This window comes from Anthonomus grandis, chromosome 13 (assembly GCF_022605725.1).
Source record: "Anthonomus grandis grandis chromosome 13, icAntGran1.3, whole genome shotgun sequence".
Classification (NCBI taxonomy): domain Eukaryota; kingdom Metazoa; phylum Arthropoda; class Insecta; order Coleoptera; family Curculionidae; genus Anthonomus; species Anthonomus grandis.
In genome coordinates this window covers 1,517,577-1,532,853 of record NC_065558.1, presented here as the reverse complement: position 1 = coordinate 1,532,853, position 15,277 = coordinate 1,517,577, and the positions used below count along the sequence as shown (strand labels likewise).

General features: G+C 31.9%; 3 protein-coding genes across 6 annotated transcripts in view; 2 read left to right on the top strand and 1 right to left on the bottom strand.

Annotated features, from left to right (window-relative positions):
- The first annotated feature begins 2,562 nt into the window (after positions 1–2,562).
- Positions 2,563–4,441, top strand: LOC126744316 (uncharacterized). 2 transcript variants are annotated; one of them, XM_050451707.1, is made up of 4 exons: positions 2,563–2,614; positions 2,977–3,048; positions 3,106–3,335; positions 3,789–4,441. In XM_050451707.1, exons 2-4 carry the CDS (start codon positions 3,009–3,011, stop codon positions 4,245–4,247), a joined length of 729 nt encoding a protein of 242 aa, XP_050307664.1. In that variant the 5' UTR covers positions 2,563–2,614; positions 2,977–3,008; the 3' UTR covers positions 4,248–4,441. The 2 variants fall into 2 exon arrangements, with proteins under 2 accessions (XP_050307664.1, XP_050307665.1); XM_050451708.1 differs by having other exon boundaries at positions 2,587–2,614; positions 2,957–3,048.
- Positions 4,442–4,593: 152 nt separating this feature from the next.
- On the top strand, positions 4,594–13,937 carry LOC126744308 (phosphatidylinositol N-acetylglucosaminyltransferase subunit A). 2 transcript variants are annotated; one of them, XM_050451695.1, is made up of 8 exons: positions 4,594–5,303; positions 5,543–5,879; positions 7,160–7,394; positions 7,448–7,577; positions 7,627–7,794; positions 7,849–7,946; positions 8,005–8,176; positions 13,555–13,937. In XM_050451695.1, exons 1-8 carry the CDS (start codon positions 5,209–5,211, stop codon positions 13,697–13,699), a joined length of 1,380 nt encoding a protein of 459 aa, XP_050307652.1. In that variant the 5' UTR covers positions 4,594–5,208; the 3' UTR covers positions 13,700–13,937. The 2 variants fall into 2 exon arrangements, with proteins under 2 accessions (XP_050307652.1, XP_050307653.1); XM_050451696.1 differs by lacking the exon at positions 4,594–5,303 and adding an exon at positions 5,308–5,436.
- The window catches only part of LOC126744299 (pleckstrin homology domain-containing family G member 5), a 171,620-nt gene continuing 170,029 nt past the window's right edge, over positions 13,687–15,277 (bottom strand). For both annotated transcript variants that reach the window (XM_050451681.1, XM_050451680.1), the window contains one exon: positions 13,687–15,230. In XM_050451681.1, coding sequence (XP_050307638.1) covers positions 15,147–15,230 — 84 coding nt within the window. In that variant the 3' untranslated portion in view covers positions 13,687–15,146. The remainder of the gene's footprint in view (positions 15,231–15,277) is intronic.

Sequence of the window (15,277 nt, the reverse complement as noted above, 5' to 3'; positions counted from 1 at the left end):
CAAAACAACGTGCAACCACAAAAGTCGAAATTAGATCTTTTTTACATTCCTGTACGTTTAGAGTGTGATTTGACGAAAGTAGAGGAATTAAAAAAAAAATAAATTTAGTGCCTTAAATTGAAAAACACTATTTTGCAATCACAGTCTTAGCAACATGCCTCTTAAGTTTACACCAAATGATTTTTTTTAACATTCTTATACGTTTGGAGCGTGACATGTCGAATATGAAGGAATTTCTAGTGACGTAAAAAATACTTTTTAAAGTTAGTCACAGTCCAAACAACATGCCACTCAAGTTTATCCAAAATGATCTTTTTTTTTTAACATTCTGATGCGTTTAGACTATAACATGACCAAAGTAAATTTTTTCAAATATTTTCATTTCATCAGTAAAAATTGAAATCTATTTTTCTGAAGTCACAGTCGAAACAACGTGCAACCTCCAAAGTTTATTGAAATTAGATTTTTTTTTACATTCCTGTACGTTTAGAGTGTGATTTGACAAAAATAACAGAATTAAAAAAAATAATTGTTAATAGTGCCTTAAATTGAAAAACACTTTCTTGCAGTCACAGTCTTAGCAACATGCCGCTTAAGTTTATTCAAAATGATTTTTTTTTAACATACTGATGCGTTTAGACTATAACATGATCAAAGTAAAATTTTTCAGATATTTCATCAGTAAAAATTGAAATCTACTTTTCTGAAGTCACAGTCGAAACAACGTGCAACCTCCAAAGTTTATTGAAATTAGATTTTTTTTTACATTCCTGTACGTTTAGAGTGTGATTTGACAAAAATAACTGAATTAAAAAAAATAATTGTTAATAGTGCCTTAAATTGAAAAACACTTTCTTGTAGTCACAGTCTTAGCAACATGCCGCTTAAGTTTATTCAAAATGATTTTTTTTTAACATACTGATGCGTTTAGACTATAACATGACCAAAGTAAAATTTTTCAAATATTTCATCAGTAAAAATTGAAATCTACTTTTCTGGAGTCACAGTCGAAACAACGTGCAACCTCCAAAGTTTGTTGAAATTAAGTAGATTTTTTTTTACATTCCTGTACGTTTAGAGTGTGATTTGACGAAAGTAAAGGAATTTAAAAAAAATATATTTTTAGTGCCTTAAATTGAAAAACACTTTCTTGCAGTCACAGTCTTAGCAACATGCCGCTTAAGTTTATTCAAAATGATTTTTTTTTAACATACTGATGCGTTTAGACTTTAACATGACCAAAGTAAAAATTTTCAAATATTTCATCAGTAAAAATTGAAATCTACTTTTCTGGAGTCACAGTCGAAACAACGTGCAACCTCCAAAGTTTATTGAAATTAGATTTTTTTTTACATTCCTGTACGTTTAGAGTGTGATTTGACGAAAGTAAAGGAATTAAAAAAAAAATATATTTTTAGTGCCTTAAATTGAAAAACACTATTTTGCAATCACAGTCTTAGCAACATGCCGCTTAAGTTTATTCAAAATGATTTTTTTTTAACATACTGATGCGTTTAGACTATAACATGATCAAAGTAAAATTTTTCAAATATTTCATCAGTAAAAATTGAAATCTACTTTTCTGGAGTCACAGTCGAAACAACGTGCAACCTCCAAAGTTTGTTGAAATTAAGTAGATTTTTTTTTTACATTCCTGTACGTTTAGAGTGTGATTTGACGAAAGTAAAGGAATTAAAAAAAAATATATTTTTAGTGCCTTAAATTGAAAAACACTTTCTTGCAGTCACAGTCTTAGCAACATGCCGCTTAAGTTTACACCAAATTAATTTTTTTAACATTCTTATACGTTTGGAGCGTGACATGTCGAAAGTGAAGGAATTTCTGGTGAAGTAAAAAATACTTTTTTAAAGTTAGTCACAGTCTAAACAACATGCCACTCAAGTTTATCCAAAATGATTTTTTTAACATACCGATGCGTTTAGAGTGTGATTTGACGAAAGTAAAGGAATTTTAAAAAGAATTATTTTTAGTGCCTTAAATTAAAAAACACTTTCTTGCAGTCACAGTCTTAGCAACATGCCGCTTAATTTTACACACCGAATGACATTTTTTTAACATTTTTATACGCTTCGAGCATGTCGAAAGTGAAAGAATTTTTTTTTTAATTTAATTTTCTAGTGACGTAAAAAATACTTTTTTAAAGTTAGTCACAGTCTAAACAACATGCCACTCAAGTTTATCAAAAATGATTTTTTTTTAACATACTGATGCGTTCAGACTATAACATGACCAAAGTAAAAGAATTAAAAAACAACATTTTTTTTTCAAGTCACAGTCTAAGCAGCTTGACGTCCAAGTTTATTTAAATTGAAATTTTTTTTCACATCCCGGTATATTTAGAGTGCGACCCATTAACAGTAAAAGAATTTCTCAAAAATTTTAATCCTTAATCAGTTAAAGTAAAAAATATTTTTTCAAGTCACATGCTAAGTAACTTATTGTCGCTTAAGTGACTCAGTTCTAAATGGACGTATGTACATCTATATAGGAATGCCGGAATGTTTACGCAATTATTTCTCATCCGTCTGTGCTTTTACAGTTAGTAGAATGTGAGTACGCGTGGTTGGTTCAGTGTGCTCGTCGATTACGAGAGGTTCGTATTTATAACTCTTAAATATTTGTAATTAATTGGTATTAATTATAATAAAAATTAAACTTCTTAATACATTTCATGTATCTTGTTCATAAACCAAGCAAAAATAGATACTTTATGTCTAATAATTCTTAGATTATCATAGAACCAATTATAAAAATCCACTATCAATTGTCGCGTTTATTTATAAAGCACTTAGCATGGAAAAAATTGCTTGATTATATACATCTTTCTAAAAACTAGCGAAATATTCCGTTCTGATTTTTAAAAAGAAACCTAAACAATAAGGGGCAATTAAGATAACCGTCCATTAATGCATTTTAAAATGTATATAAACCTCAGAAAATCACCAATTTTATAAGATAACATCGCAACTGATACCGATCTGCGAACGATGCCCGAGAAAACCTTTTTGCTGCAAACCGACCAAACCGGTAAGAAATCACTATACAAAAAATTGAAAAAATTAAAAACTGATTTTCATTTTATAGTCGAATACGTCCGAGTTACACCCCAATTGGTCCCCCGATGCTTAGAGGTGATGCGCACGTCGTTTTACCCCCACGAAACTGTTTGCGCAGCACTCCAATTAGGAAATCATCCAGAATGTTTCGCAGAAATGGATGCCATCACCACAGACGTGATTAAAGAGGGTGTTTCCATTGCTGCCATTGATAAAGCCACTGGATTAGTAGCCGGAGTCTCCATCAATAAAATACATGTAAGTCACAACACTATGATTTAAAGAGATTCCGAGAATGTTTGATAGCACTTTCATAAAATAATAATAATATACATTTAGTTAGCAAAAACGTGCTTAAATAAAATATAATATTGACTAAAAATACAAAATACAAATAAATTATATTAAGAATAAAATACTCCAGACATACCCCGTCAAGTAGTCAGGTCACAGCCCAACAGTGAAGCAAGTCGAACAACATTAAATGACTATAATTATTATAATACTTTACATAAAATTAAGGAAAAATTTCACATAAAACCTTAAAAAAACTTACTTCTTAAGAGCCCTTTAAGCCTTTTTTAGTATTTATAGGCAAATTGTTCTCTTGAATCAAGCCTATGTTATACATTGAGTTGAGCATTTGGACCGTATTACATTACCGTATTACCGCAAGTTCAAACTAAACCCCAACTAATTTCTTTCTTACAGGTTCAAGGCGATGCCGATTTTACAGAAAAACACATCCAGAATTGCCAACACTCCCAATCCAGAAACGTGTTGCGATGGATGCGTGACGTGGACCACAAACTCGACATCCATGAACACTGTAAAGTGCAAACCGTGATGGAGTTGATGTTCGTCTGTATAGCTCCGGAGTTCCGTAAACGTGGTATCGCGCGAAAACTCTTTGAAGTTTCCGTAAAGTTGGCGAAATCCGGTTTTAGGCCGATTTTCCATCCGGGGCAAACGTTTGATCGTTTTAGGCCACCGGAAGTTGTCACCGCGATTTGTACTTCTTTGGTCACACAAAAAATCGCTCGAAATATGAATTTTCAGATAGCGGATCGGATTCAGTTTAGACAGTTTGGCTGTTACGACCGGATTAATTTAGGAGAGGCTGTAGGACTATCCGTTGATAGTTTAACGTATGAATATTTACGTATTTGAAGTGCTGTTTCAATGCTATAATCTATTTTCATAGATTTTTTCTTTAATTTCTGAAACCCAGGCTTATGTTTCTGTTGGGAACTTACCCTAAAAGATCAAACTTTATTCTTTAACATGACTATGTTAAAATAAGTATGTTTTCAAAAATGTTGCTTAAATGGTCTGAACTGGTCAACAATATAATCTCTTGAATATTTTGCTTTTTATTTCATGAGAATCGCACAATCAGTTTCCGAGATATTGATCTTTAAAGTGAGTGGTCACCTTAAAGATCAAATTCCGTTCTTAGATATGACTCCCTTAAAATCCCAATACTTCCAAAATTTGTCCTTAGACTACTTTCAGTAATACGCATAATTTTTAAGAATATTCCCCTGGAGAAAATGCCTTTTGTTTCATAAAAATGGTCCAACAACTTTCCGAGATATTGGACCTGAAAGTGAGTAGTCACCCTGAAGATCTAACTTCGTTCTTGGACATGACTTTCTTAAAATCCAAATATTTCTAAAATTGTTTTTTGGACTGCGTCGACTTATAATTAAAATTTACACAGAATACTTCTATGAACGTCATGTTTTTTGTTTCAGAAAAATATTTTATTAAGTTTATGAGCTTTTTAACTTTAAAGTGAGTAAGCTGGATACTTTTACTTTTCTCCCTTGTAAAAAAAAAATCTTCTAGAACTACGTACAGTTGAACACAATCAAAGGCACGTCACAGAACACTCGCCGCCCTCTTCCAACTATTTAACAGCGCTTAGAACCAGTGGTACCAAATGAGGTCTCTGAGAAATTATTTTATTATTATGGAGACTAAATAAGTAAAGTCCTAATAAGAAAAACTCCCAATTTAACGCTTTCTTAATCTGCCTACTGTTTTTTTTTCCGAAAAAAAACGCACATTAGCCACTAATTTTAAGTTTTAATTTTCAAATTTCCCGCTGTTATAACTTCAAAAATTCATGTTCGCCTACTTATCGACACTCAGATGGCGCTCTTGGTCGATTGTTCAGTGTCCTATGCAGCCTTCGTATCCAACAACAGGTGACAGTGACAGGTGACAACTCTTTATTTACCAATTTTTTAGGTTATGTCTTAAATGATAATAAAATAAAATAATTATTTAGTTAGTAAAGTTATATCAAAATGATCCACGGAAAACAGGTGGCATTTAAAAGCCATAAAATTTGGTAAAGCTCTTTAATTACCCTCATATTCCTTTAATAATCAAAGTTATTCATTCAAAGCCATTCTCCATATTCCCTAATATAAGACTATGCAACTCTATTTTTTTAGTATGGTCTCGGACTTTTTCTTTCCCAACATGGGCGGAGTAGAAGAACACATCTACAACCTCTCACAATGTTTAGTCTTAAAAGGGCACAAAGTCATCGTCATAACCCATTGTTACGATGAAAGAGTGGGCGTCCGATACATGACCAATGGCCTCAAAGTGTATTATTTACCGATAAGGGTTTTCTATAACCAGTGTGTCCTGCCAACCATGATTTGTAACATTGCCCTTATCAGGTACATTTTATTGCGCGAAGAAGTGGAAATAATACATGGACATAGTGCCTTTAGTGCCTTGGCACATGAGACTATGCTTATAGGGAGTATTTTAGGACTCAAAGTAAGTTATTATCCTTTTTTTATACTTTAAATGGTAAATTATACACATCAAAAGTCTAATATATAGGCAAATGTTATGCAGTATTTCTATATTACCATGGGCGATTTAAATGTAAACCTTTTGGCAAATATTACTTCAGTTAGGTACTTACTATAAAAACTTAAATATTTTTATTACTATTAATGCTAAACATATTTTACAAGTAGCTAGTACATCTACTTAAAGAGATTCGTCGATAGTATTATTAATAAATTAAAAAGAGTGACACAGGTGTATGCCTCCGATAATAATCAAAAATGTAAGAAAACTCTTTTGTAGTAAACTTTCAAATGTAAATATAAATACTTGGCAGCTTATTGGTTTAAAATCTTTGTATAAAAAAAACAACAAAATAAAATGCTTCAAAGGCTAGTTCACCATCGAACTTTCCCAATTAATAAGAGAACAACACACTATACATAAGAAATTTACACATTTGCTGACTGTACTGCTTTAATTATTTAATTTATTTATTAAGTATCAACAGCCCGAGGGCCAAGATGTCTGTAGACACCAAGGAAAGAGAGAATGAAAAAATTAAAATGTATAGACCTGGGTCTGAGAAGCATTAAGTTTATCATCAATAATTTTAATGAAAAACAGGTCTAAACCCAAATCACACAAATAAATATTAAAATGATTGCACATTTTGTAAATCGGTGAGCTTTTATAAATATTAATTATATTAACAAAAAAAAATTAAGTAATTATACAGGCCATTAATAAATTAAATAATGTGCTGCTAGAAAGAGGTTATTAAATATTTATACCTAATTATAGACCAGAATTTATAATAAAATAGTATTAATGGCTTATTTTGTATCACATCCTCGATACTAGATTCCAGTATGGGATTTTTGTGTTGCGACAATACATAACAACCAAATGTCAAACTCTCTAATTCAGTATTTAACAGGAATTTAGCAGAACTAACAAAGGACTTTTTAACCCCATACATCAGGCTTCAAAAAATATAAGGAGTTGCCTATAGAAATTTAAATAATTATTATGAAATTTCCAATTTAAAAAAGTGTTACATAATTATTTGGGAAATATTAGCATGTTAATTGCTGGGGACAGTATAATGTGTGTATGATTTGAAGTTTGTAATATGTTAGGATTTACAGAATATCCCCTATTTCCTTACTGCCTCACTGAATAACTATTTTTCAATAACATACTTAATAAACTGATATCTAAAAAAAGTATAAAACTTATCAACTTATTATTGGTTTTTTTAGACAGTGTTCACTGACCACAGTTTATTTGGGTTTGCCGATGCCAGTGCCGTAATAACAAATAAACTCTTAGAGATTTGTTTGTCTAGTTGCAACCATTGTATCTGTGTAAGTAATATAGGCAAGGAAAATACCGTGCTGAGGGGCAGAGTCGATTGTAAAAGGGTTTCGGTAATCCCAAATGCCGTGGATAGTTTCTCTTTTACTCCCGATCCTAGCCAAAGAAACCCTGACTTGAGTAAGTAGAATTACTAACATTATCATTCCAATACTCATTGTTGTTCTTATTAGTAACAATAGTGGTGGTCTCGAGATTAGTATATAGAAAAGGGGTGGACTTGACAGCCCAGATCATTGGTGATATTTGCGATAAATATAAGGAAGTGCAGTTTTTGATAGCCGGTGATGGACCAAAAAGATGGTAGTGAATCCTTCTTTTGTCCTACCGTTACTATTCAATTGTATTTTAGGTTATTAGAGGAGATACGTGAAAAAAGGGGCCTACAAGACCGAGTGGCTTTATTGGGTGGCTTGGAACATTCCCAAGTGAGAAATGTGTTGGTGAAGGGTGACATCTTTTTAAATACTTCTTTAACTGAGGCTTATTGTATGGCTATAGTGGAAGCCGTGTCTTGTGGGTAAGTGGCGATGGTATAATAAATCTATGGTATAATTAACGTTTCAATAACTAGACTGAAAGTGGTCTCTACTAAAGTTGGTGGTATCCCAGAGGTGTTGCCAGAGGATCTGATTATTTTAACCGAACCTACTGTGCCTTCTTTATTACATGGTAAAAGGGTTTGGAAGATTTTCGTGTCATTTGACTTGACTGGTATTTTTGGTTTTAGGTCTAATGAGAGCAATTCAAGAACTAAAACAAGGCAAATTTGTTTGCCCTTATGTGTGCAACAAACGGATAGAACAATACTATAATTGGCCCGAGGTTTCTTTACGAACCGAAGTGGTTTATAATGCTGTGATAGAGGAGGAAACTAAAGATTTAAAAATGATGCTGCAAAAGTAAGTTCTTTTTCATTGATTGCAAAATTGGGTATAGCAAGTCATAATACTACTCCTAGTATTACGTTTTTAACCCGAAATTCATCCTCAGGAATTTATCTATATCAGTTTGAAAAAAAAAACCATGAAGGGTAAACTACCCCGATGGTTGACATTTTATAAGAAATGTCCTATCTTTACATCCGATTTTCAAGCCGTTTGATTATTTTTTGTTAATACTGTGGCCCGTTTTAAGATATTATTTTCGTAAAATAAAAGTTCAGTTTTACACTAAAAAAAGTGGAACTAGTTTTTATTTAACATATACGGTATCTAGGGTGCGTCGTAGTTCAACAAAACCTAATTCTAAAATATCACAATTACAAGTAAAATTAAACATAATAAAGAACAAAACCAAACAGATACAGTGAAATGAAAAGTAGGATAAGGTAAAATGTATGTAACAATTTGCAGATTTTATTCATTACATAATCCATACGAACATTCTATTTAAGTAAACTCTCAAAATATACTCTTAAACATTTAAAACTATTTACATCAAACAAGTAGTGAAATCTGGCAGGCTCATGGCAACACATAAACTTTGTTTTACTGGTGTTTAAGGTTAGAAGACTGAAATCAAACAACTTTTACTCTTGATATTATCAACTCTATCATATATACTTTATCCATTAAAATGACCGAAAACAAACAATTAATATACAGTATTAATAAAAGAGGCTCTAGCACAGTACACCACTCCACTGCACATCATGAACTAATTATAACATTTACTTTTACCTATTGTTTTCTATTATTTAGAAACGATTTTAATAACTGATTTGGTAGTCCAATTATACCCGTATTTGACTTTGCTAAATCAATAAGGATAGTCATACATTATATAACAGTTGTTTTTTTTTGTGACCCAAACATTTTTTAAGCTTCTTGCTAAGTTGGAACGAAGCTACAAGATTTTGTCTTTATTTTATAGTAATAAGGATAAGTCCAGGCAGTATTTTATAAGACAACTTAGATAATTTTGCTCCGTTAACATTTTATCCTCTAAATTTATAATTTACATAACAAAAAGATACATTTTAAGCTTTACCTGTGAGTCATGAGGGGTTTATAATTGTAAACATATATAAAAAACCAACTTAAGTAGGTTTCTAGCCTGATAGTATCCTGGAAAGGTTCGATTTCTTATAGGTTATGCCTAGTTTTCTGTTGACTATGTTGTAGTCCCTGGCCTTATTGTTGTTAGCCCTGGTTATTCTTAGGATAATAAAGAACCACAAATGCCTAAAATTAATTCTATTGTCTTGGTTTGTCTGGTTATTCTATGATAGGATACAAGTGTACAGGATTTATTAAATCCAAACATTGATGATTTTTCTCGACGATTTATGGGTTGTGAAAATTCGATCGGAAGTTCTCTTTTATTTTTTCTTACTGTTCCTATTAAAGTTAGTCTAAAATTTTGCTTTAAATTCTCTCTAAGGCTGTAACTGGTAAACCAGTTATCAGTTGTTACATTCCTACTAGTACCTCTAATCGTTTTACACAATCCTTGTACAACAACATCTGGAGAGTTGCTAGCTTGAAAAGGGCCTTCAGGTTGTTTACCCACATAAACTTCCATACTACATGTATAAAACACCTTTGAGTCACACATAGCGAACACTTTTAGTCCATATTTATTCGGTTTGCTTGGTATGTATTGGAAAAAACTGCACCGACTGACAAGGCTTCTAGTTTTTCGTCCACAGTAACATAGTGAAATGGAGTAAATCCAGATTTACATTTTTGCATGAAGTTATCAAAAACAGCCCTTTTTACAGGCTCTACGAGTTTCACGTGGCTCCATATCGTCAAAACGTAAATGTCTTAATAAAAAGCGAAATCTTTGTAAGGACATTGTAAGCCTAAAAATTTCAACACCAGTGCAATCGGTTTTCCACAAATCTTCAGCATTTAAATGAATGCTTTTTAACAATCCACCTAAATAAAGGAGACCTATCTTCAACAGAATCTGTGGGTTTAGAATCTCTTTCGCGGGAATAATTGCCACGGACGGATTCAATATGCTGGTTTGTATACTGGACAATGGTATTTACTATCTCTTCAGAAAAAAAATGTGCTGCCATATTTTTATTGGAGATTTTTGATTTTTTAAATCTCCTTTGGGACCAGCCAAATGCGTAACCAAATTTTCGGCCGGTGTTCAGACAGCTTTTGAAGGACTTTGTGGTCTTGTCTTTGTCTATAAAAAACGGATCTTCATTGTATTCATTTACTTTAATTTCAGTATCCGAAATATCCTGTTCAATATCAGGATCATAAACCTCTGTTTCGACGACACGTTCTTCTTCATCATCAGATTCATCCAGAGGCAATTCTTCTTCAAAGTCATTTTCCAAACATTCCTGCATTAATTTTTCTAGTCTGTCTTGCTCCTTTTCATACCAAGCCATTCTAAAGGTTAAACAAAAGTAAACTATTAGTAAATAGATCGAAAATAGGCAATATTTACATACCTTTTAGCAATAAAATAATTATTTACTAAAAACGATTTTCAAAACGCCGCTAGTCGCTGCGGACTGATACTCCGCAAATATAAATATCTCTCTAACGCACTACAACTGAAAGGTTAAAAGACAATTGAGATTATGTTTTCGAATAATATTTAACATAAGTACTAACATGCATGTACTAAATCTACACTAGCTAAAAGAATATATAAAATATAAATACACCTTAATTAAATATTCTATAAAAATATCTAAATTTCATTGCTGTCATTATTTTAGGAAAAGTACTACTAAATAGCATTAGAAGACTTGGACCTAGAGAATTGAATGAATATATAAACATAGATATATATAAACATAGTTTCTCTTCAAATTTAAATGGTGTATTGGAATGTTATTTTCTCGTAAGGAAAGTGGTGAATTAGAATTTCATGGTAGAAACTAGTTCTGGAGTTTTTGTAATCTGTTTTTAAACATACAATAAAACCGATCTAAGACTAAACAAAGAATGGCAAAACTGAGGGTACAAGACTCGCAATAGTGCTGCCTGAAAATTGTCTGGCGAATTAAGGCTGTTTAGGTTAATTTGTGCACTTTCAAGTACCAGTAAATAATGTTTGGTATTCTTCCAGGCATCTAAGGAACTCGTAGAGTTTTTTTTCAGTCATTTTATTAACCTGTCAAGGTTTTTCATAGACTGAAAACACCTTTCAGGGATTTCAAGTAACTTGCAATTTTATTCCAGGCATTTGATAATGTTTGGTATCCTTTCAGGCATCTAAGGAACTCGTAGAGTTTTTTTGCAGTCATTTTATTAACCTGTCGAGGTTTTCCAAGGACTAAAAACACCTTTCAGGGATTCAAAGTAACTTGCAATTTTATTCCAGGCATTCGAGGACACTTTTTAATGATTCAAGCTCCTTTTCTAGACCTTTCGAATAGCCCTCTATTTCAATAAGTTTTTGAGGTACCAGAATCGCTCCTATAATATTAAATGTTTTTAAAATTTTAAATTAGAACCGAATTTGACTGCTTGGAAAAGTTCAATGAATTACACAGACTTAAGGGGAAATACTTAAATTAATACAATTTAGAGAAAAAATAAAAATCCTAAGTCTTGGTTTCGAAATAGCTTTTTTTTACATGTTTTGCTTAAAATAGTAGTGTATAATAGTAATGTATCGCTTAAGATGATCTCCTGAGAGTTATTACTAGTTTGTAAGGTCTGATGATGCTTTATTTTAAGCGAAACATGTAATACCTTCGAGACTTGTTGACAAAAAAAAAAACAGACTGAGACTTAGGGTTTTTATTTTTTCTCTACTTACGTAGGTCTGTTTGAGATAATGGACGAGTTCTTTCAATTGGATTAACCAATTTTATGGGCAAAAATTAGACAATTATTTTAATTGCTTGTAAAATATTTAAATGCCAGTAGGAACTCATAGGATTCCTCAACTGCCTGGAAGAATTGATACAATTCTTTTGTGCCTTAAATGAATTTGTTCAGAATGTACAAATATAAATTTCCAATTTTATTCTAGTTCTTTATGGTTGCTTTTTTACTCCTTTCAACGATTCAGGCTATTATTAGGCTTTTAAGTAATATAATTTATTTATTTCTTTCCCACATTATAAGGAACGTAAAAATTTACATTGGTTTCCGACGCACCATAAGTACAAATAGAATAAATAAAATTTACATCATTACAAACATAATAACATAAATGATTTCGGTAAATTGATGGAAAGTTACTTACGGCAGATTTAGTTTTGTCCACCGCCTCCTTTACCTTAGCCAAATCTTTTTGCATTTCCTCCTTCTGAAGAAGTTGCAGCCCTTGTGTTTCTTGCTGGACACTTTGCAACAAAATATTCTTTTCCGCTTCATATTTTCCCTTGTCGTCAATAGCTTTTTGCAATTTTTTCTTCAAATATCCTATTTTCCAGGCATCGCATTAACTTGTTTTCATATTTCAGGCATGTGGGAGTGACTTTTCGTAATTTCCAGATTTCTCGACAGATTTCTTTCAACTTCCAGGTGTCTGCCATCACTTTTTAGATCTTTCAGACAGCTGAACCAGTTTTTATTTATTTATTTATTTCTCAAAACCTTAAGAAACATATCGTCGTGTAATATTTTAGAATTAGGTTTTATTGCACTACGAGGCACCCCATAGACGGTAGTATATCGTCGGTTTACTGCTCAAAACGTTTGCGTTAAGTATGCACTTACCCTGTTTTAGCTGTACAGTTCTGAGCAGAATGCCAAGACAAGCCTACATCATTTACTACCTGTTTATTGTCCAGAACTTATCTGGTTTATGCAGTTAATTAATATACACATTTTGGTTATGAAAATGCACTAAACTAATTAACTAAACGACTCGTACAATTTTTCCAGCCATTTTATTAACGTGTCGAACTTCTTCGAGGTTTTCCAACGACTTTAAAGTAACTTGCAATCTTATTACAGGCATTTGAGGTCACTTTTTAATGCCTTCCAATGATTCAGTGTCCTTATTTAGGCCTTTCGAAAATGAATTAAATACTCGATATATCAAACTTGACCTATCTATTTCAATAAGTTTTTCAAGAAATAGTCCATCTTTTCTCAAAGAGACATACATTAAATAGTAATGAAATAAACTTTTAAGTGACAGGTGTCAAATTTATTAAATTAAAGTCAAAAGATTACACGTGTTTTGCCCATACTAGGCATCATCAGATCCATTTGTGTATTCACTTTTTTTTAAGTCCGTATTTACCTTAATTTCTACCCTCGACTTGTATCATGTAGTACAGTTCTCTGCTTCTTTTTTTTTATTACTATTTAATACGAAACGTTCTTTCTTCCTTTTTTAGCCAATTAAAAACGGGAGTGTGGCCCTACCTGCTCGTACTCTCATTCGTTTACTTGGTGCTCCGCTTTTACGACTATTGGGCCCCAAAAAGTGACATAGACACCGCAAGGAACTACATAGAAAAACGACACAATAAACAAAATTAATTTATTTAATAATGAAAATTCGTTTTCATAATATAACAGCTGCGGAACTTATACAGTAAATTATTTAAATAAATATCTGATTCTTCTGGAAGGAAAAATTAAATTAAGTACCAATTTCTAGGTCGGGTAAGTTCAAGAATAAGTTTTATTATTTTTTTGGCTACTCCTACCTAAATTATCCTAGTCATGCTCTAATTGTTATTATTTTTTGTAATATATTTTTATGTAAAAATTCAAATAGATTTATTTTTTAAATATTGTTAATATTAGGCCTTAGTCCAATCTTTTTATGTAAATATTATCATTGGTGCGGTACAAAACGGTCAGGTAATGTAAAGAGTTTCTTGTAATTTATATGTATAGGATTCAAGTTTTGGTAGGTAAGTTTTAGTTTTAAATCTGGCGTTTTTAGGGTTTTAAGGCGAATTTCGGTTCAGGAATTTATTTTTTTCAGGTAGTTGAATTTTGTTCTTATCCAGGAAAGTTTTAAAGGATTTCTTTGGTTCTTCCAGGCAGTTGGAGCACTCTTTTAACCTTGGTTAGAATAATTATAATGTAATTTTCAGTGTATATTGTGAATATTCAAATCTGAATAAGAGTGACGACTCTTTTAATATAAATGCGAGGAAAAGATCCTAAAGCGCCTTGAAAAAAATTTAAATTTTACATCTTTGGATAAAATTAGAACAAAATTCGACTGCCTGGAAGAATTCAATGAATTATACAAACTTAAGGGGGAAATACTTAAATTAATCCAATTTTATGAGCAAAAATTAGAAAATTATTTCAATTGCTTGGAAAATATTTAAATTAACTTTAAATGCCAGTAAGAATTCTTAGGATTCTTCAACTGCCTGGACGAGTTGATAAAATTCTCTTGAAAAAACGCTCGATTTGCTCAAAATGTACAAATCCAAATGAACAAAAGGAATATTTCTCCTGACTACGAAATTCTCATATTAACCCATTGAACTCCCTAAACATCCCTTTGATAAGTCAAAATAACCTAAAAACTAATAATTAAGACACCCTAACCGTTTTAAAACCGCGAATAGGATTTTATCTCTAAATACACACACACTCTTGAGGGGGGAATGTAAAAAGATACAACGTGTTTTGATATATTGTGGTTTTTTGGTCCACACAAGTATTAATACATAAACCTAATTCGTTTTTTTGATTTAGTTCTACCCAAGCTCCTACTTTCACAAAATCATTTTTTTTACATTATATGGCAAGACAAACATTTATCATTAATCTAATAAAGCTCTTTTCATCTAAATAATTCTTCACAGCTCGAGGCTATATTATGTAAGGGTCGACTGACTGGTGGTGGTCATTGCTCAAAAATTAACTCTATAATACTCTTAAGTTCGTCTAATATACAAATGGCGACGTATAAGGTTAATATACAAGTAGCGACTAATGGGAATTCGACGGCCCGATGCTAGGTGGGATCCTCGTCAGGATCGCGAGCGCTGTAGTTCCAGGACAAACGTTTGTGGATGCTCGGGTCTTTTAAGTCACTTTTCTGCAAAGAAAAAAAAACATAATATAATATTATACATCCAATCCTAA